The sequence below is a fragment of the Amblyomma mixtum genome, chromosome 8, assembly GCF_055824585.1.
Source record: "Amblyomma mixtum isolate Tamu chromosome 8, ASM5582458v1, whole genome shotgun sequence".
NCBI classification, from domain to species: Eukaryota; Metazoa; Arthropoda; class Arachnida; order Ixodida; family Ixodidae; genus Amblyomma; species Amblyomma mixtum.
This window is the reverse complement of record NC_143019.1, coordinates 86,697,158-86,722,117: the sequence shown is the minus strand read 5'-3', so window position 1 is coordinate 86,722,117 and position 24,960 is coordinate 86,697,158. Positions and strand designations below refer to the sequence as shown.

The 24,960-nt window shown below is 46.9% G+C and overlaps 1 protein-coding gene and 1 long non-coding RNA gene across 2 annotated transcripts; one reads left to right on the top strand and one right to left on the bottom strand.

Annotated features, from left to right (window-relative positions):
* Nucleotides 1-663: 663 nt before the first annotated feature.
* Nucleotides 664-8,603, bottom strand: LOC149333343 (globin-like). Its single transcript, XM_089556034.1, has 2 exons — nucleotides 8,160-8,603; nucleotides 664-897 (listed from the first exon to the last, which is right to left on the bottom strand). The coding sequence occupies exons 1-2, from the start codon at nucleotides 8,601-8,603 to the stop codon at nucleotides 664-666; spliced, it is 678 nt and encodes a 225-aa protein (XP_089412160.1).
* A 10,808-nt stretch (nucleotides 8,604-19,411) lies between these two features.
* Nucleotides 19,412-20,779, top strand: LOC149333342 (uncharacterized). The gene is made up of 2 exons (XR_016284934.1): nucleotides 19,412-19,619; nucleotides 20,530-20,779. It is a non-coding gene; the product is annotated as an uncharacterized LOC149333342 (long non-coding RNA).
* Nucleotides 20,780-24,960: the final 4,181 nt, after the last annotated feature.

Below are 24,960 nucleotides of genomic sequence, written 5' to 3'. Positions count from 1 at the left end.
GCTTCATGAGCCTCCGGGACATGAACGTTTGAGTGCAGTGGGGCCGTGCGGGGGCCCACGGTCCTGTGTGTCCCAAAGTCCTCAGCTGTAAATAAAGTTTTCACCACTACCACTTGCCTGTCACGCGCTATGATGATAATGTCCTCAGGCTTAATGGCACGCACTGGGGATTGGCGATCACGCACTATCTTGACGCAGCGTAGAAAGGCGACGCTAACAACGCAGTTTACGCATCTGTGAGCAAGGGCATTTTTGCTTGAGAGCTGTGTTATCACCCTGAGCTGCCATGACCCTTAGAAGGCTCCTTCACACTTCTCTTCATAGGTAAAGCTCAGAATGTCCTCTTTACGCCTGCAAAACAACGATAACATGAAGAAACTGGCACATAACAAGGCTCGTTAGCCTAATTCTTTCGCCTTCTGCATTTCATGGAATACATGCTTCACACCGTGAGCGGATAACTGCACAACCAAGATATTTCTTGGTATATTGTTGTGACATTTATTGCAAGCTACACAATACGATCTTTACAAGCTTCCACGCAATTAAATCACACAGAAAGAGTTGCTGACGATTGTATAAATAAAATTGGCGTCATTTTCATGCGACGTTTTCGAAAAACACACTGGCGCTCTTTGAGACTCAGACTCTTTGAGCCAGTGTCTAGTCCTCAGTGTCTGCGGTGGTCTCCCTCCGTCGGGCCCTTTGGGCGCCTCTCCCAGGGCTGCCCTCTGCGCTCCGTATGGGGCTCCTGATGGCCAGTGGGGTGCTTGTCCCGCTGGTTCCCTTTTCCCGGCCGGGACTGTGCTGTAGGTCCTCGAGGAAGGAGGACTTTCTGCTGGGAGGCGAAGGTCCCGCAGTCTCTTCGAAGACGGCTTTCGTTATCATGTTCACTGCCTGCAAAAGAACGATTCGCTTAGCCCGCCACCTGTCGATTTCCGCAGGAAGCGCGCGCCGCCTAGAAGGATGTTGAAGAGGAGGAATAACCGCGAACTTGGACGAGACTTGAGAACGAGAAGACGACAGGACGAGCGGTAACTAGCAACTGAAGTTTATTAGGAAAAATACATGTTGCAGCAAAGGTTGCATCTGCGCATAGCGTACATAACACCGTTACATTGCGAGAACTAAGATAATGACAGGTGGAACACGCGAGATGGCTAAGGAAATAAATCGAAACAAATACAAAAAGAGCAATGAGATGTCCGTCACAGGTTTAACAGAAACCGGGTCTCTTTATCTAAAAGCGCCACGGAAGACTTACTAACACACATATCGCCTATAAAGAGCTGCTTTTACACGGATAACACGAACTCATTAACTGGGATTCTTTTCGCGCTGCACGCACCGCCCTCCCAGACACTCCCATCGCAGACATCGATGCATGGGTGCAATCACTCAAGCATGACGTTCACCACAACACGCGACACATTGAAACTACAACCGAAACACCGACCCTTGACACACGCCTAGCCCACCTCTGGGAGGCTTATCACAGCATCCTGGAACGCTGGAAAGGCAACAAATACAACAGAACGCTTAAAAAGCGGCTGGCCGCGCTGCAGACACAAATCCAACAGCACTCTGAGGAGCTCTGTCGATCCAACTGGGGACAGATATGTGACGGCATCGCCGGAAACCTGTCCAGCAAACGTGCATGGCAACTCCTCCGACACCTCATTGACCCCACACGCACCAAATCAGCAGCACAGCACCACGTGACACGCCTCACACATGAACACATTGACGATCCCGACACCCTTCTAGACACACTTCAAACCATGTACACATCTCCAGGCGGCCCCATACCTCTACCGCACTACACAGGACAAGCAAATCCAACACTCGACACCGACATCACGGAGACGGAAGTCAGAGCGGCCCTCCTGACTCTCCGCGCCAACTCCGCACCTGGTGCAGACCAAATCACAAACTCCATGCTCCGTAATCTGGATGACCAATCGATCACCCACATTACGAAATACTTCAACCAGTGCTGGAGGGAGGGTAACCTCCCACAGTCCTGGCGCCACGCGAAGGCAATATTTATACCAAAACCCAACAAACCACTCACCATTCAAAACCTTCGCCCGATTTCGCTAACCTCATGCGTCGGGAAGCTCCTCGAGCATGTGTTAGCGAGACTCACAAGTCACATGGCGGACAACAATCTCTACCCGCATAGCATGGTGGGATTCCGCCCTCATCTATCCGCACAGGATGCCATGCTGCAACTCACACACGACCTTTTTGACCCGCTTCTTCCAGGTCACACCAAGGCAGTCTTAGCTTTGGATCTCTCCAAAGCTTTTGATCGCATTGAACATCAGGCGATCATGACTGCTCTATCCCCATTGAATGTGGGTGTGCGCACGTATGCCTACATTCAAGCATTCCTGACTGACCGCACGGCTGAGATACACTTCGGCCCTCTGTCTTCCACCTCCTACACACTTCAGAGTATCGGCACCCCTCAAGGGTCCGTCCTTTCCCCCTTTCTCTTTACCATAACCCTCATACCCCTCGCCCGGAAATTGGCAACTATTCCCCACCTCAAGCACACTCTTTATGCCGACGATATCACCCTGTGGACCACCCACGGCAGTGACGGCGACATAGAGAACACCTTACAGGAAGCAGCCACCCTCACCCAAAATTACGCACGGACCATCGGACTGTCTTGCTCCCCAGAGAAGTCCGAACTGCTCCTCATCCGGCCTAAGAACCACCGCTGTCCCCGCTCCCCCATTGCCATTGAATTGAATGGTTACCCGGTACCTGAGGTTCGCACCCTCCGTGTATTGGGCTTGCACATCCAGAACGATGGCAAAAACACCACTACCCTCAAGAAACTCAAGCAGGTTGCAGGCGCGATATCGCACCTCATCCGCAGGGTTTCGAGACATCATAGAGGCATGAAGGAGCGCGACCTATGTCGCCTCATTCATGCCTTTGTCCTCAGCCGTGTACTGTATACTACCCCATATTTACAACTATCCAAACATGACATAAACGCTTTGGATGCTTTGATTCGCAAGGCATTCAAGGTAGCACTTCATCTTCCCCTCAACACACCCACAGACAGATTACTAGGCCTGGGCCTCCACAACACGATCGGGGAACTGGTGGAGGCCCACCGACAGGCCCAATACATCAGGCTCACAAAAACTTCCACAGGTCGGTATATCCTGGACTCCCTGGGAATCAAAATACCGGCCAACGACCCAACCCTTCTCGCCATCCCACGATCCCTTCACCGAGAGCTTCTCATCAGGCCGCTCCCGAGGAATATGCACCCGTACCACCATGAGCAGCGCCGCAGAGCCCGTGCGAAGGCACTCCATCGAGCGTACGGCCCCCAGCCGGACGCCGTATGGGTGGACGCTGCCTGCACGGGTGATGAAGCGACAGCAGCTGCGGTGGACTCCTCTTCATCCACCCTCCTCACACTACCTCTCCCTCCAGATACATCCCCAGAGGCTGCAGAGGAAGCCGCCATTGCACTTGCTATAACCCGCACGGAAGCCCGGTATATTTTAACTGACTCTAAAACTGCGATTCTAAATTTCGCTCGAGGCCGAGTTCATGTCCCTGCTTTTGGCATACTGGACTCGCCCGATGCACCCCCGCCCCGCCAAGTGGAGCTGATATGGGTGCCTGCGCACTCCGGGAATCCCGGAAACGAGGCCGCCAACCTTTTAGCCCGAGGTTCTTTAAACCGGGCTCAGGTGGCCTCGGATCGGGGATTCACGAAGGATCGCATGCACTAATTCAGTGAGCTGACCCAGGCATACAGAGCCTCTCGCCAGCTCTACCCCCCGCCCCACCCCTCCCTAGATAACAGACAAGCAACACTCTGGCGCAGATTACAAACACATACTCTCCCCTCGCCCCTTACCCTAACCCACTATCATCCCTCCTTCCCCACTCCTGCTTGCGCCCTATGCCCAGAACCCTTCGCTTCTTCCCTCCACATCCTTTCCCTCTGCCCGGCGGACCCTCCCCCGCGGGACCTAGAGAACCTCAAGACCTGGGAGGACTGGGAGATCCTGCTGCACTCGGAGGACCCGGCCGTGCAGACCATCGCCACCGGCCGTGCTGCCAGTGTTATGGACCTCAGGAACATAAACACTTGAGTGCAGTGGGGTCGTGCGGGGACCCTGGGGCGTGCCCCGAATTCCTTTGTAAATAAAGTTTTCTCTCTCTCTCTCTCCATATGATCACGCCGTCGGCGCTCTCGTGTGCCGCACCAATGAGGCCTAATCACGAAGCCACTCTATGCACTCGGCCTGTTTGCCACGTCGTCCACGTCAGCGTGTGCTTTAGCTTTAAGTTGGCAAGGGGGAGAAAATTCTCTTGAGGGTGTCATTATAGTCCCTTAGCTAAAGTGTTTTAAGGCGGAAGCCTTTAATGCCTCATCGTTGTAAGCAGGGGTTGTCGACAGAAATGTCACGCTTTGCAATTCGTCGAAACGGTCGTGACGTCACCGTGCCCGAATTTCAAACGGGGCCAATTGTACTTTGGCTAGTAACCATGTAACCAATTAAAGGGATCGTATAGTGATGCTCCAAGTAAGTGGGACTGAGTTTAGTTAATTGCTTACTTAACCAATTAGTCTAAGTAACCTTTCTAGTCAGACCAGATAAATAAATAAAACCGAGTAGGAAATTGGTCGAGCTCAGGAATCGAACTGCGGTCTCCAGAGTGCGAGGCGAGTACTCTATTACTCCGCCATGCCAGCTCAATGGTTTGCAATGAACGAAGGCGCGTGTAATGAATACGGTGTCTTCGTTCAATCCCATCTTCCTCCCTTCCCGTTACGACGAGGTTTAGGTGTTCACCGACATATCACAGACAGATACATTTGCTTTCCTCAAAAACCAATTTACCGACGAGCAAGATATAGAGCCGAACGGGCGGTGGCGTTCAATGGACTCCCTGGCAGCGTTGCAAGACGCTGTCGCGTTCCGCTCTTAGAGGCGGAGGTTAACACCTCAACCACACATCAGTGACACAAGCAGCAACACCACGCTTAACGCTTTCGCCTCACCGCACTTTAGGTCAACAAAGCGCCCCCTGATTTTACGTACAGCTTTCCCTTTCAATGCGCCGAATGCGAACCGGTCGACTGATCTGGGTCATTTAGCGAACACAGAGTTAATTTAGGGGCTCTTTATGTAACATATCTCAAGGAAGGAAGGGAAAACTTTATTTACACTAATGGTTTTTCCTGCGGTTTTGGGGCTTCTTCAGAGACGTCTTGGTTCTACCCCCAGGAGCCTTCTCTGTCGAAGTCGTCCGCCTCTAATCAGTGGTCGGTTGCCCTCAGTCCAGGGCTCCGCTGGCCACTGCCGCCCGTTGAGCTCGCTGTACCAGACCTTGTTGGTCTTCGCAGCGGTCGCTGGACAGCAGAGTCTCCCACTGCTCCGCTCTCGGGTTTTGTATTTTGGGGACCACGTCTATGTTTTGGCAGGCCCATGTGATGTGGTATAGTGTAGGTTTTTCGTCGCACCAGGGACATTTGTTCGTGTATATCGTAGGGTGCATTTTGTTTAGTATATGTAGGTTTGGGAAAGAGCCTGTTTGTAATTGTCTCCAAGTGACAGCTTCCTCTCTGCTGAGAGATTTGTGCGGTGGGGGATATCGCATTCTTCTGCCTCTATAGTTTTGTAGTATGGCCGAGTATTCCCTGGGTGCTGGCGCGAGTTCCGCGGTCTCGTCGGAAGCTCGGAAAGTAATGTATCCTCGAGCTATCCTGTCGGCCTCTCGGTTCCCTGCAACCCCCGTGTGCCCCGGTACCCACACAATTTTGTGTAGGATCTTGTCGTTTTGTTCTTCCCGGTTTTTAATTCTGTCACTCGCTGCGAGGAGTATACGGAGCGCGTGACGACCTATCCTGCCATTCATGTAATTTCGGCAGGCTGTTTGAGAGTCCGTAAGTATTGTTAGTGACCGCCCGGTTCTATAGCCCTCCGCCACCGCTAGAGCAACGGCTACTTCCTCGGACTCTGCAGCTGTGCAGCCTCGGAGAGACGCGCTGGTCATTTCGCGTAAAGACGAATCGACCATCGCCGCTACAGCGATTTTGGTATCTCCTCCTCTCCAAGACGCGTCTGTATACACGGTCGTGGCTTGAGGAGCGTATGTTTTCTCGATGAATTCGGCCCTCGCTTCTCTTCTGCCTCGATGGAGGTTGGGATCCATGTTTTTTGGTATTGGCGCTACCTTGAGGGTCTTGCGAAGCTCGTCGGGGATCTCAAGAAAGCAAACAGTACCTATAACCAAGGAAGGCATAGGACAATGCATCTTTTTTATTTGAAGTGTAGATAAATGGGAAACTAATAGTGTAACCATTTATTTCTATCAAAGATAGTTCAATAGATAATAGAAGAGAAAAACCGCATGCCAGCGGCCAGTCCAGGGCCTGCCATTGAGCCTACTAACTGCGCTACGACGGTGGCTGTGCGAGTACCCTCTTGTGCTTCGTATGGCATCGACTGCCCTCATTAAAGAAGGATCGACAATGGTAAACAATTGAAGAAATTGTTAAGACACATATGTGAAGAAAGTTGACAATAACTTAAATCGAGCAAACCATAGTGACGTCTGTCTATTTCTATTGCTGGTGCACATCAGTGGGAAATTAGTACTGTAACCATTTTTTACCTCTCTGCTCCGTTGGCCCAGTGGCTATGGTGCTTGCCTACTCACACGGAAGAAACGGGTTCGATACCTGCTATGGCAGTCGCATTTCGTTAGAGGCAAAATGGTAGGTACTCGTGCACTGTGCAAGTCAGTGCACGTTGAAGAACGCCAGGTGGTGGAAATTATCCGGAGCTCTTCACAACGGCGTCCCTCTTAGACTTAATCTCTTTGAGACGTTAAACCACTTATACGAAACCAAAGAGAACAAAATGAAATGAAACGATTTTTTAATTGAAGAATAATTTATTTTAAAATTTCAGAAAAAAAACACTCATGTAACATTTAGTTACCACGTTTCTTCCAACCATCACTTTTCGCACTCGTGCAGAGCACGAACAGGACTGTCCTTCCACAGACTTTTCTTTAAATACTCTGCATGGATATCAGCACCAAAAATTCTTGCATCGTGCCTCTACGCATACTGCCTGTGAGCGCAGTACAAAACTTGGGCCTACTTTCCATGCAATAGGGAGCCCACCCCTGAGCGTTGCTGTCTGTTCAGTACGATAACTGGTTAATCAGAATCGATATGGAGTAAATTAAAGTACCCCAAGAAGCGCACTGAATGCGAAGCATGAATGGCTGCGAAAATGAAGATACACTGATGCCGGCGTAGCATAGAACTCCTTCTTTCTCAGGCATCACCTTTATAGTGAAGAAACTGGGGAATATTGTAAGATGCTGTTATAGGAATTATAGGAATATGAATAATTATAGGAATTATGATAAGCATAGTCGAATTTTCTGACGCAGAGCAGACTCGTGTTTTTACGGGTTGTCCTGCGCTCGTAAAAAGATATTAAGACCGCCTTTGGAAATGAACAGGCTGCGTTTTTGAGAATAAATAGCAGAAAAGTACAAGCGTTCCGAGAAGCGAGCGTCGGCTATATTGACTGTAATCGTTTAATTTTAGATATACCTACAAACTTCATCCGCATGCAGGTTCGCATTGAAAAAATTTCTTTACTCAGAATTTCTCGGTATAGTATCACGAGGATTAGCAGATGGGTTAGCTTTCCTGGCAAGCTGCAGAAAGTGATAAACTACACTCAAGTTGTTGCGCGGGGCCGCTAGCACTGCGCTCCAGGTCATTGTACTAAGGGAGCAATTACTCATTGATATCCACCGAAGCGCAGCCAATGGCTACAAAGGAAAGCTGGACAGCTTTCTCAGAAACTTCGCAGTTAAAAAAAATTCGTCCTGGTCCGGGGCTCGAACCCAGGACCACTGCTTCACCGGAGCAGTCGCTCTACCAACTGAGCCAACCGGGACGGCAACGTTATGGTAGGGCGAGCGCGAACTGATCAGCCGTTGGCTGCGCTTGGGTGGATGTCAATGACTAATTACTCTCTTACTACAAATCTGCTCCACCTTGGGGGATTCCCCTAAACATTTGTACAGGTCACTGTACGAGACCGCCCACGTCATCGCTAGAAGAGTGGCGAGTAACTCACCTCGAAGAGCCTCTCCCAGGCCTTGACGGTATCGCGCGTCATGAGAGAGCGGTCGCTGGCGATCATCTCCGCCAGCACCGCGGAAAAGAGGCCCTCGAAGTTCTCTGCCCTGACGCCGGACTGAGCGCGGTGTTTGACGGCGTTCTTGCGGATCAACTCGATGAGCACTATGGGCTCGTCCAGGCATTCAACCATAGCCGATAGCTGGTGGCCCACAGCAGACGCATGAGCCCTGAACTTGGGGTCGTCGTGCAGGGTACGCAGATTCTTCCCTTTGAAGCTGCGGAACAGTTTCAGATAGTCAGGGTGTTTGGTGAACATACCGAGAAGGAGCAGCACACCGTAGTTTGGATTCTTCTCGCAGAAGCGCCGCCAGCTCTCAAGCACCAGACGCTTTTCGCGGTCCGACATGCCCGTCCGATGGTCGACTTGACCTGCTGACATTCGCGCAAGGCGTTTGCCCATAGTGTCTGTCTTCTTCTACCTTCTTTCCATAAACCACGAACGATAAAATCTCGTCATGATGATAATGATGCTAATGTGCTCTGGCTTAATATTGTCATAGCTTTTACGTATTTTTTTTCCTTTTTCACAGTGGCATAGTTTGATTGCAGGGGGTAGCCGAGAAAGAAAAATAAAATACCTTTTTTAGCTGTTTTACACTGAATATGTCACTTCCCGTAAAAAGCCATTCTGTGATCACGAACTACCCTTTAAACCATTTGACCACTGAAACCACTGTTCCGGCTCCTATCCCCATTCTCATATTGAGGATTTCATACTTCTAGCTCCGATTCTCGGCAAATTAAGCTTAAAATCTCGAAACTTCGCTCCATCTTAGGCTGAAGATGAAGTCGAACCTCGTGAAGCATTCAGAATTTTCCAGCGCAAAGGCTACCGGAGGAAAAAATTTCTTCATACAATCAGACCCCAACTGCACTGGACCCAGCGCCAGCATACGGAGAGGAGCTTCGTCTCCCGATACTTTACGCCGCTCAGCCACCGAAAGTGTCTACCGTTGCGCGTTGTAGATTTCCACACGGCTTCCCACACCTCGTAATCTCTCGATGTGTCTTTTTCATGTCGAACATTAGTTTTTTACTTTTTATATTATTTTGAAGCCTGTCGTTCTGATTTAAGTGCATGAATCCTCCAGGGTGTCCTACAAATCACTATCTGAATTACAAACTAGTCACTATATGTGGCGAATCAGGGGCCACGTAGGCTCTCCCTGTTACCTCTTGAGCCAAGTGCTTACCGGTAAAACCCTGTCAATTACTTTTATCAGTATGCAATTACTTGCTGCTGATCTAGTTCATGGAATGCCGCTCAGGACGAGTGGCATTCCATATTAGGCTATCTGCTGAGTACAGAGACTGGAGATATTTTTGAGCATATATGCATAAACTTCCTACCGGCTTGTTTATACAACGTCAGCTTTACCGGCGATTTAGCCGAATATACATTTATTTAGTAGTTTACCAAGTCCACATATAGGGATAAAGCTTTATTTCATAGATTCTAAATGAAATATCAGTTATGCTATGGAGTATCCGTGCCGAAAACGAGACCCTTAATCTAATTCAACGCCGGATAATGTTCCTTTCATTCCGGTTGGAACTACCTTAATAAATATCTTGCAAGCAATCGACAGCAGGCTGATCGGGATGTAATTTTGTGTTATTTCGCATTGGATGTTTAAGAATTAGCTCTGCACGCAGTCATCATATGTCTAGTATAAATGAAGTCATCAGGCATTGTCTACAGACGAGTGAAAGGTCTCCTAGGGCGAAATCTTTACCAACCTCGGAGGGGCCGTCCTGTTTTTTTTTTCTGCCCTTATAAGTTTGTACATCTGGGCCTCTTTTTTTGCTCACCTTGCTTCCTTATCTGAAATATAATCATGGAAGTAACACATCAATGACACTTTTTTCGACAGTTTCACGGTCATTTTGGTGCTTCACAAACGCTCAGAAAATTTCCAACTTCAGAAACATTGCGATGCAACTACATCCATGTACAACTGAAAAACACAGAAAGATGATGCGCCGTATTTGTTTTGTAGCTTCTTATTTTGTTTGGTGCTGGCTCCGTTATGTCTATGGTATACCTCACTGTTCTTGAATTTCGGTCATATTCCGTTCATTTGTTACTTTTTAAATTCTTCAGTTTTCAGTTCTGATGTGTTTCAGGAAGCTCATTCATTAGTTCTTATTGTTAAGATATTTTATTTTCCGTGAGATTATGGCAGTATACAACTCTGCTTGCTGATGTTCTATATTCGTAATGCACTGATCGAGTGAAGTTGCCATTCATCGCTTCTGGTATGTGGTTTCCTTTTACGCTTAAAGATAAATAGTAATGCTTAAACTAAAACGTGAACTGTTGATTGAATTACTAGAATTCTGATTCCTTTACCCGCTTCCCTCCTTCATTATGATATCTAAGCTAAATCACGACTTCTCACGTCAGCGTTACCGCTAACAACGAATGCGCTATCAGCTCAGAGTTTCTATTTCCTTGCAAGAGCTATGTCACGCCCATTTCATGGTCTTCACTCTTCGGTGACAGGTGTACAGAATAGTAAACAGCATTTTTCGTACATATTTTATAGAACATTCCTGCTGTTCTTAGAACCAAGACCATAGTTTCCGACTGCCTGCTAGTGTACCTTTTTCGCCTTTACATTCTCATTGAATTTCCATTTCAGAAAATTGCACTCTGTTTTTCTGTTGTTTTATGATCTGTTGAATGCCTTTTATGGCATTTCGACTGTGTACTGATTGTTACTTCGTTTCGGTGAAGTCGGCGTAAAAGCCCTCACTGCCTTTAAATTGGGCATTTTATTAGGTATTATTACGGTCACTACTGCCTCATTATTAATGGTAATGATTTTTTCTATGTTCCCTGCTAAAGATTCAGTGCTGAGGAAGGCCAACCCATATTCTTTCCTTTCTGCTAGACATGACAAACCTCAGCAACAATATGCGCGTCAGTTTTGTAACACTTACTCGTTATCAGCCACCGTAATCTCGGTGACTCGTACAGCGTACTTATTGGGAGGTAATTAGTGAAACCACCCAGCTAATCTAGCCTCACTGTACGAGCTTCTTGAGTAAAATGCTGGTAGGTTCACTTTTGTATGGCCGCTTTCCATAACCATGCGAAATTTAATGAGCACACTTCACACGCCAGACAGCCGATGCTCTGTTTAGGTGCTGAAGGTTGAGCGCCGAGGTCTCAGGACGTGAGTCATGCAGGAGGCGCTTGCGAACTGCAGAACCAAGGCAGACATTCACTTCGGAGCTGAGGGAGTGTGTTCTAATGCGTATGCAGCTCGAATAGTACCACCTGCCTAGTCGTTGGAGTTTTTCGCTGGCAGCTGGCAGCAAATCAAGTCTGGCTCAAATTTAGCCAAGAATAAGATTTTTTTTACTGGTTCCTAATTAGGTTATAAATGGATGCGTCCAGTACCACCGAAACTTACGTGGTCATCGTCTTCAGCATCAACATAATCTTCAGCATTGTGCTTAAAAATGTAGGTATTTTTCTTCTAAATAATGTATATTCACGGTGAAGACTACGCCTTCCAGCTACTTTGCATATCTGTGTTCTGGTCATGTATATAACGAACGAGCAGATAAACTTAACACTACCCCCTTTTGGCCTTCCTTTTTCCCAAAAAATAGTTTCTGATTTCAGTCGTTCGTCTTGAGATATTGATTCTCCTAATAGCAATGATGAGTACGTGATGATATCATCTGGCGCACTAAAATCCTAGCAACCGCCGTTGTCTGTGCAGGACTTTGGTTTGACAAGTTGCTCGTTACGAGACGTACATGAAGAAATCCAAACTGGCGCAGGAAAAAGAAGAACCAAGAGACAGGAAGCGCGGCAATAAAACGCGAACAAGACCGCGGAAATGCAAAAGCGTATAAAAAGATTTTAGATATGAGAAAATGGGCGCTAGGGCACTCTATTTTGACATTAATGCCGCAAAGACAGCAGCGTGGAAGGAGTAATGAATCCAGTCTTCAGATAGTTTTCAAAGCCTAATATTTGTCTCCTACCGAGTTCACATTGCAGCTATACCGTTCGCGTTTGATGGGACGCTGATGGTACAACAAGAAAAATTCAGGGGCCACTTTGACTCTCTAAAGTGCTGCAAGGCGAAAGCGTTTCCTGGCCACTGTTTGTTTTTATTTACTTTTTATTTTTCATATTTTGGTTCTATTTATTTTTTTCTCCTTTTCTTAATTTTATTGTTCTTTATTTTTATTTTGTTTTTATTTTATTTTCCTTTCTTGACTTTACTCCTTTTATTTTATTTATGAAGCCCTTGCATTCACTAGATGCGCCTTTATTCATGTTGGAACCTTGAGCCTTTTAAGCAGTGACGCCGAAAGGCGGACGAATCTGCCGACGCGTCTGTCGACACTCCTCCTGACGCGTCTGTCGACACTCCTGCCGACGCGTCTGCTAACGACAGTATCAGGGATTAAAGGCTTTCGCCTTAAAAGAATGGGCAGCCAGGAAATGTGCCAAGTGGCACGAAGCTTACATTGCATAGTGCGTCACAGGCGTCGTTTTCCCGGTGCGTTTCAGCTGCGGTGTGGAATAAATGTGCCAAACAGACCGGTCTTACAGTGACAGTGCTAGGCAACACAAGGAACAGATGAAAAAAGATGCCCAGGCTTAGCTTGGTTAAGCCAAGAATGCGTTGCATATTGCGCGGTCTTTTTGCGCGAGGTATTGCTTGGCGGCACTCGATTTTCTCAGCAGGTTTTCTTCCGTGACGTATGGATCGGTGGATAGGAGCGCCCCCTTTGAAACGGGGCGTTGGCAACCACCACCATGCTCAGCCGTCTTTTTTTTTTTAAGTAGTTTGGTGACGCCACGTCCCCACGTGACGTGACGTCACCAAACCACGTGACGTCACGTCACGTGGTTTGATGGCTGCGCGGCCGCGCCCGAGGGCTGAACTGAGTTAGTGCAATATGCCACGCATAAAAAGTTGGCAGTGGCTTAGCTCGGCTATGCCAGGACATAAGTAGCGAGAGGTACGGTATATCGCTGGTTACGTCTAGTTGTTTTGCTTATTGTCATGGCTACGTGTTAGACATTAAAGACGAGACATGTGGTGAAGGCGGCAAGTGTTATACAACTTTACTGACTGCCAGAAAGACGGCCTGGTGACCCGTAAATTAACCAGGCTGTCGAACCGGAACTGAACCCGAACCCGAAACCGGAACCGATCCCGAATTTTCGCCCGGAACAGGAACCGAACCGAACCTATATTTTTTTCGCCATCTTGGAACTGAACCCGAACCGGAACGATTCCAAGGAACCGTTCCGAACCGGTTCGGGACCCGGTTAAGCCCCACTTTTTTTTTGCATCCCGGCATACGTCTTGTTTTCCGACAAAATGATATGATCTACCGCATACTCTTACCCACCCGTACCTGTCTGCGCTGGGAAGAACAAAAATGGCACCCAGTAAATGCGACAGCAAGCTTACAGGAGGTCTGGTGCCTGGGAAGAAGCCTAATTGACGCTTCTGTAATGCACTGCCGCCAATTCAAAACACTTGTACGTCAGGTTAATGTGAAATCTTGAGTTATCACTCCTCCCTTTTACATATTTGCGTAAATCTTTAATCAAAGTGTTAGGACTGCTCTAACTCAGTAAAGTACTATAGACACGAAACTTTTTCTTGCGTGCTTCCTTCTTTCAAACGATGCGTTATACGTTGGTGTACATGGGGCACCGCGTAGTATTCACCAACACATAATAAATAATTTATGCTTGAACTTCTTTATCCTGTTTCGGTTTCACAACATAACAATGGCTGAGCTGTGACGTGTAGTGGAAATTAGGTCGTGTGAGGTGCTATAAACGGCAATATAACTGCTGATACGTCGTTCGTTGTAATTATAGGTCTTGAAGTCAGCTGATATAAGTGCTACAGTGAATCAAAACAACGTATCAGCGTTTGTATTAGTTTTCCCGTGCCTCACGTGACCTGATGTTGAACTCACGTCAAAGCCATCATTCGGTTGGTGAAACCGACACAGCATGGGAGAAAAAATTATTTTCTAAATTTTTTAGTGGCAGTAGGCTAATACCACACGGTGATCCATGTATTCTAATATCTATGGCGTCATTTCAAAGGAGACTTCCAGGTAAAGTATGCGAAGTCCTTTTGGCCTAGCATTTGAAGCTGTGACGTAATCACCAATTAAAATTGCGACGGCCTGCAAACTTCTCCGCAGCGCGCAACGCTAAGTGGGGGACGCATGATGACGTCATCGAACGTATCCGTACATTTTCAACGCATAAACGCCTGCTTTGAAGGAAAAAAAAAACCAACGGAACCGAAGTCAAAGCTCGCCGAACATTATTTGGAAGCGTCCAACGAGGCACGGCAGGGCGTGGTTGACGGCAGCAGTAATTTAAAATCATACCTTCCGTGAAATCACACTGAACTTCCCCGCACTCCTTTGTTGCTTTGAGGAGAAGTGCAAAATTTAATCGTCGATTACGTCACTATTTTAAATGGTAGTGCAAAAAACTTAGTATCCTTTACCTACAGCCTGTATAGATTTGAATCCTTGAGTATCACGAAATTCTCAAAAGGTGGCGCAGTTTCCCTTTAACTTGCACTGACATCGCGCAGCATACGGTGCCTTTTGCGTTTCGCCTCCATCGAAACGTGGCCGCCGGGGACGAGTTCGAACCAGGGTACATCGAAAAAGTAACCGAGCGCCCTAACCACTGAGCAACCGCAGTGGGTAGTGCAACATTTACTTTTGTAGGCGCTCATTGTCTCAGACAGCAAGTTCTAAATAAAACCCCTCACGATGAGCATGTAGGGCAATAAAGAAAAAAAAAATAGCTCAATGGCTGTGGAGCTCGGCTGCTGATTCCAAAAATACAAAAATCAGCGTGCTCTGTCGCGCGTCAAAAATCCCCAGCTGGTCTCTGTTAATCTGGAGCCCTCCACTACACCGTCTGTCATATAGCCCCAATGTCTACTCGACCCGTTAAACCTGAGATATTACTACTAGTTTTACCAAAAGAAGGATGCGTAAATTGGTGCAGCTTCTTTTTTTTTTTTTTAGAATCCGCATATTCTTGTTTGCCCGCGACGGAAATAAGCAACGAAAGGCGGGTTCTTGGCAACGGTGGAGATGTACTAAAAAGGAAAAAATTAAATACCGATTACACAAAAGGGCAATGCGGAAATACATGTGCTCACTGGCATGCGATAGTGATTACGCCCAAAAAGATGCTACTGCGATGTAATGTAACTACAATGAAGTGATTTCGATATGCCGGTTCGTTGAAATTGTTCTGCTTCTAAGAAAAAAATTCTGCCTGTCGCCAGCGCGCGGCTCCTTCCGCTGTTCTCGCACTGCTCGATCTTGAATTCACTGTCTGGAGACTTATATCTGCTTTTCGCAGTCATATTTCCCGTTTTTAGTGTCTGACGCGACAGGCTTATGATTTTTAGTGTTTTTTTTTCTTAGAACGCTTGGGCGATTGAATACGATGAGCCTTCACAACAACCTGCCTCGGCAATATCGGGTACAGGTGGGTATTGGGGGGTGGTGAGATGGGTGAAAGTTTTTGAAGGTGCACTTTTACCAGTGAATGCCCTTATGTGTCGTCCACCGGAGTGTCCATCAAGGATGGAGGCTGCACGCACGCAGCGCGGTTATTTTTGGGAAAGCAGGCTATACTGCTAACGCAGTAAAAAGAACAACTAAAAGAGTATGCATAGTCTTACCTCTGACTCCGAGTGGGATTCGTACTAATGGCGGCCCAACAGAAAACTTTGTTTACAGATGCTTTAGGCTATTCGGCTATCTAGTAGGCTTCTTTTTATGGTTGTTGCATGGAATATTTGGAACCTCTCTGACCCTCATCATGCTTTACTTGACCGCGTCGAATGCAGCGATCTCGCCATAAGGCCTCACGTCACCATAACTCCCTGCGTCCGCCCGCACGTGAAAATTCCAGACGATGCACACGCCATGAAAGGGGAACCAGTCAGGAGGTTGAACTTGCGCAGCATATTCCTCCTGCGTTAAAGTGCACTGTGTCTGAACAGTGACCTCGTGGAACGCGGCGGTTCTGCGTCCTATGAACACGAAGAGTTCGCACGGAATTCAAGAGTTTATCATCGCAGACATAAATGTTATAATGAAATGTATGATGGCAATGGGTTTTTTAAGAGACTGCTTAAGTATGTTCTAAAAGAATACAGCATAATGACAAAAATATTATTTTATTGCAGAAATTGTTTCTCATTACTCGCACAGGTTGAAATGCACTGACTACGGCACAAACGCCCCTTTGGCGCGAAGGTAGTACGTCCAAACGGGTAAGGTCCTTGTCTGAAGGGTGAAAAAGATTTTTGTGGCCGATTAAAACTAAGTCGAGCCCACTTATAGCGAACCTGACGGTCCCGCAGGTTCCATTCGTTATATCTGATGTTCGTGGCAAGTGGATTCTTCTTACAACATCCAAAAATACTAAGGCCGCTAAAAGTGGCAATTATTTCTTACAAAGCTGCGTTATGCGTGCCTACTTGTGCAAAGCAGAGCCTGCCGCGGCTCTTTCCAGGCTATCTAGGGCGGTCATTTAATCCTCGTCGAGACCTTGCTGCCAACTATCAAATTTAGGGACGGGGTATAACTAATCATGGATGAAGTGTGCATGGCAACTGGTGGCAGGTCGGCCACGTTAATGAGATTCCTGGCAGTAGGAAGAGCTCGCACTTGGTGTTCAGAGCAGGTGCTTCCCAGAGCAGGTGCTTCAGAGCAGGTGGTCTCCGGCAGAGCAGGTGCTTCTGCGATTTTGTGGTCCACAGGAACGTACTTGTCCGAGGAAACATCCGGTCGGCTATGGATAAACGAAGCGTTGCCAGAAATCTGCAATCATCTGGTCACGCGTGTTTTCGAGCTTCTTCTGTCGTTACTGGGCTGATGCAGTGACGAAGTAGTGCAGCGCTTGTGGCGCAGAACCCAGGTAGCACACGACGGCGGGCCAATATTGGAAATCCACTGGCAAAGCGTGTCCCTAACTAGGCCCAGAGTTGCCAGTGAGCATCCGATATTGGTTGTGCCACTCCTTAGCACATCCAACAATGGCCCTGGTTGTCCGTCGCTTTACCAGTATTGGCTGAGCCCTCATTAGATCCTGGCTATCATGGGCCAGGTTAGCCAGGATTGCCCCACTGTTTGCCATTGCTGGCTGTGCCATCATCGAATCATGGCTATCATGGGCCATGTTAGCCAGTGTTGTTCCACTCTTTGCCAGAATTGGCTATGCCATTTCCGGGAGCTGGCTATATTGGCCTAGGATTACCACCGCTTATCCAGTGTTCAAAGTATACTGGCAAACGTTGGTAAACATTGTGTCATCCATTAAAATGGGTTCAAAATTAATTTTATTGTCGAGTACCATATCGGCAGTTCATAATTTTCGAACGCGCTAAAACATGCGAGTTCAAAGATTTGGTTTTATTTATTATTATATTTTAAGCGAACACTTTTGCAGTTTGTGAGCAAAGCTACCCATGATTCTGTTGGAAAAACTGTACTCTGGTTGCGCAGTGAGCAGCAATAATACGTTTAGAATTGCGATCGAAGTCCTGTTGATCAGAATTAACGTTCTGATTACACCCGAGACGCCTTCAACAAAAATTGTGAACAGGTGCATTCAACAAAAATCACATAAGTTTCATTTTATTAAATTTTTGGAATAAAAAAGCACTTTTTTTATTCGCTCTAGGAATTCACTGCCGCAGTGCGCAGCTGGTGTCTGCTTCAGGGAGATCGCGATACAAACGTAATAGATTAGCGCAAGTGCATTCGCTAAACCGAAATTGTGCTCAGTTTTGGCAACGTCCAGAAACGAAGCAGTCGCCTCGTAATTTTGAATTATGCGTTGCGCTCGTGAAATATTAGGCGGGTGCTTCATAAACGCACGCGGACACGTGCTAAGCGATTCCTACGCTTCCCTACGTCGTGCCCTGTGATTGCGCCTTTCCCGTGTTTTCTGATTTGCTATTTCCTTCCTTTTCTGCAAATCGTTGTGTTGGAAATTGTTGTTTTTGACCATTTTATTCTTCTGTTGCGTAATTTGCATTGGGGGCAATATAGCTCTTGCTCACGTCCTTGCATATTTACTCGCAAGTTTTTTTTTTCTTTCGAACATGACCTTTATGGATGAAAACCGTCGAAAGTAGTTGCGAACCACAATTCAACATGCCTTTGTTTGTTTTTGCTTTTTTGCGCGAAACTTCCACACCAACAAACAATTTGAGGATTCTTCGACGACCACTGAATAAATGGACTGACAACTGGCGTTAGACGCATGTTAACCTAGCTTGTTTGGCGCATGTACGGTACATGAAACTATGAAAGAGCGCGCATTCTGCTTGGATATTTTTTTTTTTTGCTTTATATTTTTGTTATTATGTGGTAACATTTAAAGCTATCTTGAACTAACAGAAGCCACATCATACGGCCCCACAAAATACGCGAGTGTCTCAAGTCGTTTTGGCGAAATGCATCTTGAAGCTCCATGTTTTTCACTTCAAAATTTTCAGGCTTTTGCTGCAGCTTTGTAGCAATACTTTGACGCTTCCGTGTTTCCCATCCACTTCTCTCTTGTAGATATTCCTTTCTGTACTGCCTGTGGCCATGTGACTCATTCTCCAAAAATTCCAAACCCTTTTCACGTGTTTTGGCCTCTTTCCCTTTCTCTTTCAAGTCTTCAAGTCCAATATCTCCCCACCTGTTCTCCCGGCCGTGCCCTTTTCCAGGTAGCGGGCTAACACCCCACCCCGCGAAGCGCTATTTTTTCTTTCTGGTTGTCACTTTCTCAAACCTGTTTTCCCTCGCGCGCAGCTACGCGCTTCGCTGTTCCTCCACCTCCCTGTCTCCACCTTTCAGCTCGAGGACTTTTCTCGGAACCGCAAAACCTGTGTAAAGGAAAATTCCTCTCTCCCCTCCAGCCAACCCCCCACCCCCCCACACCATCGTCTCCACTGCTCGTCTTGGAACCGCGCGACTCATCACAATAAGACATTCTTGACTGCACGGCGGAGCTCAACCACGTGCAAACCAACGCGACGAAAATGCATGCACACTCGAGCTAGCCCCGTTCATAGTCTGCGCACGCGAAAAGCCACACTCATATATTAGGAGAGCTCCGACGCTGTTCGTACCGCCTGCAAGATCTTTTGTAAGTACTAAAACTCTTTTATCTTGATATACGTCTGGAAGTTAAAGTGGTTTTTGTAGTAAATGTTGCTTTGACTACATGCGCCTTTATTTTTTCGGCAGGAGAAGAGAGCGAGCCAAAAAGCACGAGGACGACTTCTGTGTACCCACTCTCATTGCGAAATGGCTTGCTTGACGTCGTGCGCAGTGGAATTGTGGCCGAATGGTGAGAATTTAATTTTTCGTCTTTGGTGAGATGAACTCACTAAAGATTCACTACTTTGGCTAACAGCGGGTTTGAACTCATATGAATTGAGATAGGATGCATTCGGAAATATGTCCTTTACCGCTTATGCACGACGGAAATCAGAACCGCTTAATTAATTTTCCACTGCAGACTAGTTGGTAAGGATATGTGTAATACTTCCGTAGTGTTTCTTTTTGCCTTCTACTCTTGCAGACTCAATAGAAAATCCGCTATTACTGGTTAAAGCTTTTGCCCAAGTTCTCTCGCAATGAAAAAGGGCATTACTCTGGACTATCAGACTAGTATTTTTGTGTGGTTTTCAAGTTGCAGTTTCGAATCCAACTATAGCATGCATGCGAAGCAACTAAGGTAAAACAAAGGTGCCCTGAGTTCCTTGCGTTCAGCGTATTTCGTCAAAAGTCGCAAGCCGCATTTTTGACCCCATTAAATAAAACTAATCAAAAATGTTGTTTTGACGTCCATGTGGAAGAGACGCTACAGCCTGTGCATGTTTACTGGAATAAAAAATTACCTCGCAATTTAGAGACACAAGTTATGATATTAAAACAAAATAATACATTAATCTGTTTTCAATATCACATTAATTTCCTTATCTCGCATTGAATATATTTACTGGGAGTGCGACACGACGCATTAAACTAAATTAAACCATTTGGTGTAAGGGAAGTTTAGTAAATTAAATTCCACTTTGTGCAACTAATGTGGGGCTGGTTCTTAAGAATAAATTAAAAATTATCCTGTAAAATATGTTGCTAGTGTCTTCACGATTACTGTGTTTCACAAAATTCGGTGTTATCTTTGTTATGTTTGTTTTTGTTCTGTGATGGCCATAATTCAACTTACCATGACATCATGCATCTCTTTGCAGGCTTGGCACTTCGTGAGGCCATCGTGCAAGAACTGGACGAGGAATTTGTTTGAATGCAGTCCAGCAGCCCCCTTGCAAGTGGAGTGCAACGATTACTTTGGATATGACTGATCAGTTCACTGGAGGACAGCTCCGTTGAGCGCTTTTTGGATGCCTTAGCCGTGCCGCAGCAGCTTGCCGAGATGCTTTGTCCAACCTGATCGGCACTCACCAAACTTGAAAATAAATTGTTTTCCCACAGCCTCTGCCACCATGCTCTTGGGCCCCTTTTCTTTACTCCCCAGGGTGGCTGGTGGTAGCGCAAACCATCCTGTGTGCGCTAGAAGCGTGATTCTTGTAACTCAAAGCAATAAACGGGTCTTTTTTCTGGAATTCTTTCGCAACCTCATTTATGAATATTTGCTAGGTAGAATGTTATGTATGTACATCTATCCACAGTGCCGGTCATTGGCGAGTGGGTTAATTGCATGTGCCAGCGTTCGAAAGCTGGATGCCATTATTCGAAAGCTGGAAACCATTATTCGAAAGCTGGATGCCAATATTCGAAAGCTGGAAACCATTATTCGAAAGCTGGCTACCAATGTTTGAAACTTGGCTACCAATGTTTGAAAGTTGGATGCCAGTATGAGACCTTTGCTGGTCCATGCTGCAGAACGAACATCGGGATTGCGTTGGCCGCTTGATCGGCCGAGCGTTGGCCCAAAACTGGCATGAAAGTAAGGCCAATGTGTGAAGTGGTAGCGCTCGGCCCAAATGCCAGTGTAGGACCGATGTTCGTGCCAAGTTTTGCCAACACTTGCGCGACGTTCGGCCAATGTTGTTGTGCTGCCTGGGAATGCATCCGTTGCACTGTCAGCTATATGACAATGCCTGCACATTACAGCGGCGCCAAAGATTGAGACGACTGGGCAGGCTATGCATATACCACGTGACTGGGATGGCCAGCAAGGATTTCAAAATTTATCTAATCGCTGTTTTTAGTTGATCCGCGAGATTGGTCAGTAGCTTCGCTTTTGGCGATGCCCCTGTCTCACGCTACTCAGGATGCTTTGCCGAGCCGGCGAACGCATAGGCAATGATTGCCCTCGTTGGCCATCGACGCGGGTTTGGCCGGCGGTTACTTACTATTTCAATAGAGAATTATAGCATATCGTTACCGTGTTTACATTAACATTTACAGTGTTACCGGACGCCGGACTTTCCGGTTAGCGCTGTGCACAGTAGTGCCGTCTTTTAATTCAATTTCTGGGTTGACATGTCCTTTCCGGGGCGGTGTAATGAAGGTTGAGAGGCGCTATTTCATCTGCGTGCTTAGCGGAAGGACGACCTCTACAACCTCGGGGTAGTTCACCACGCCACCTCGTTCGCTATAACCGAGTGGTGTGGCCAGAGTTGTTCGCTGTATCTGCGACGAATTTCCGTTGCCCTTATGCATATTTTCACGGTAGCACCACACCCGCTCGAAATAAGCGAACGTTCGTTATATCTGTGACCATTAAAGTGGGCTCCACTGTACATCCGCTGACTTCGCTTTAATACACTAGTATTAAGAAAGTTTAGGTAAGGCTGTAGATGTATGGGTAGAGGAAGTAATGACCGATCGCAAAATTTGTCATCTGCCTTGTGGAGAGGCCGTACAGGTAAGTAAAAGCCAAGAGTGAGAAACCAGAATGAATCAGCACTCGCGAGCATGTCCAAAAAAGACAGGCAAGCCCTTACTCACCTAATAAGCATAGCTGCCAGAAAGGGGTTGTTTGTAGCTTCGGAAATAAATGCCTGAAACAAGTTGGTGGACAAATGGTGCACGCCAGATTAACCCCTCTGTATCACTCTATCAAGGGCGCAAAAAATTCTGTGGACGCAAAGGTTGCCTTTGATAGCGCCCCAGGAAGAGTCCCAAACATTCTATCACGAACAAATTTCTTATTTTACTATAGTGAGAAGCCACGATTACCTGAGTTTTTGAAGATACTGAGCTATAGGGGCTCAGGATATATAACGTGAGTCACAAAGGCGATGTCAAATAGGTGATTTAAATAAAATATGTTTGGTAAGTTCTTTATATTAGGGAGAGCCAGTGCTCCCACGAGGCTCTCGTTGGGTGGGGGTGGGGGGGGATGGGCGGTGGAGGGATTCTTGAACATTTTCTTACCATGTAGTAAAGGAGGGGGGACTAACAAGTCGGTTTCGGTTTCATGGAAAGGTATCTGTCTGTATGTATACGTCCCAATCATGACAGTTTCATTTCTCAGTAGTGCGCGGGAACGTAGCGGGCGCGTGCGGCAGCAATTTTGGGGCCCCGTAAGTACACTGCGTACTTACGGGGCCGTAAGTACACTGCGTACGAGACCTCTTACTCGCGCTATACGGGGTCTCCCATACTGCTCAAGCTGGAGGGTCTTGTAGGTGCAAAATGTATCGGCTTTTCGTCCTACACCTCATAAGGTGGATTATAGCGTATATACACAGCCGATTTTCATTTATTTCGAGTACATTTTATTTTGCGGCTCTTACGTTAAATTCGTCTTTTTTCTGCGGACAATCAATAAAATGGGTAAAGTGAGAACATCTCGTATTAAACAATTTTTTCGTGCTCAAGTAACGCAGTAAACACGACAAAAGGAAGAAAGGAGATGACACGAGGGCTGACTAACAACTGGTTATTTTATTCTGGAAAAAGTATATAAGGGCGCAGGGCACAGGAAATAACCCCCCCCCCCCCCGAAAAAAAAACAGTACAAAGGCTAAAACTTAAAAACCATACTGCGCATGCACATCACAGTCGAGTCGTGACGTCTTTTTCAACGAAATTCGAAGAGTATCTTCGATAGTAGACGTCACTCCCCTATCTCCTGGACCTCACACAACGCCAAGAAAGCCTGACTCCTTAACTAGCAAACTGATAGATGGTGTAGCGACACGCTCATCTGCTTCACCACTTAGAAAGACAAGTCTCCTGTTTAATCACTCTGATCGAATGTTTAGGGAGATGGTGGAGGCCTTTATGATCAGGAAGGATGCAGATGGTTCACTTGCCACATAGCGCTAAAAAGACACGGACACACAGGGAGACACACAGAGAGACACACAGGACGGGCGCTGGCGCCCGTCCTGTGTCTTTCTTGTGTCCGTGTCTTTTTAGCGCTATGTGGCAAGTGAACCATCACCAACTCGCTCAAGCTTCTACTCTGACTATACTGATGCAGATGAGCGTGTTGCTTCACCATACATCAATTTCGTAGATAAGAAGCCAGGCTTTCGTGGCAACTGTATAAGGTCAAGGAGACAGGGGAGTGCCGTCTACTATGGAATATAGTCTTCGAATTTCATTGAAAAAGATGTCATGACTCGACTACGATGTGCATGCGCAGTTTGGTTTTTGGTTTTAATTTTTGCTCTTCTGTTTTCTGGATTGTTCACTGTGTCCTGCGCCTTCATATACTTTTCCGAGAATATATTAACCAGTTGTTAGTCGGCGTCTGTGTCGTCTCCAGAATTCCGTTTGTCCTGCCCACTTTTATGTTCTCGTAAACAAATCTTTGCATTTTTTATTTTGTACAGCGATGTGCAAGAAAAAAGAAACCGCATATCACTGAAACCCATCTGCGTTCTAATTTTTTTTTGTCCTGAACCCGTTTGAACCCGTTTGAACCGGTTCAAGACGGTCCGAACCGGTTCGAACCGGAACGAAATGGCCCTCTGGAGCCGAATCCGGAACTGAACCCGAAAGGCGTGAACCCGAACCCGAACCGAACCCGAAAAAATACCGGTTCGACTCCCTGAAATTAACGCGTCGGAGGCGAGCGGCGTCAGCGTGCGGCGCCGGCAGCTGTGACGTCCCTCGGCGGCTGTTCTCGTTTGGAGGCGCGCGGCGTGGAGCGCGGCGCCCCAGCTGCGCGGCTGTGACGTCACTCGGCTCCTCGCACATGCGCACAAGTGGCGCCGAAGGTACATAGCGAAACGGCGAGACTGCGGGCAATGTAGCTCTCGCTACAAAATCGATGCGGCCGTCACACGATAAAGACTGCGAAAGTTGCAATTTTCCTAATTTTGAAAGAAACAGAGTTTAAAGGTACGTCTAACTGCTGAATACAAAGAGAAATCATAGAAGAGAACTAGCATTGAAGAAAAGCGGCCCCACTAGCAACCTGCCACAGAAGTTCAATGGCGAAGAGATCGCTCTCTTGAACGGTACGATGCGCGCGTGCCAACAACTTTGCCCATTTTATAATTTTCCAGATTTATCTCATCATCGATTGAGTCAGCGCCTGTTTCTTGTCGATTTCGTGTATTTCTGTGCAGGTTATTAGTGCTTATATCGACAAAAATTGAACTCTGTTGGTAGTTGGTGCTCCTCTTGTCCGCTCGTTTTCGTCCACGTTTTTGAGTGCGGAGTTCGCATTCCTTCAGCAATATCGGTCATGTCTGCTT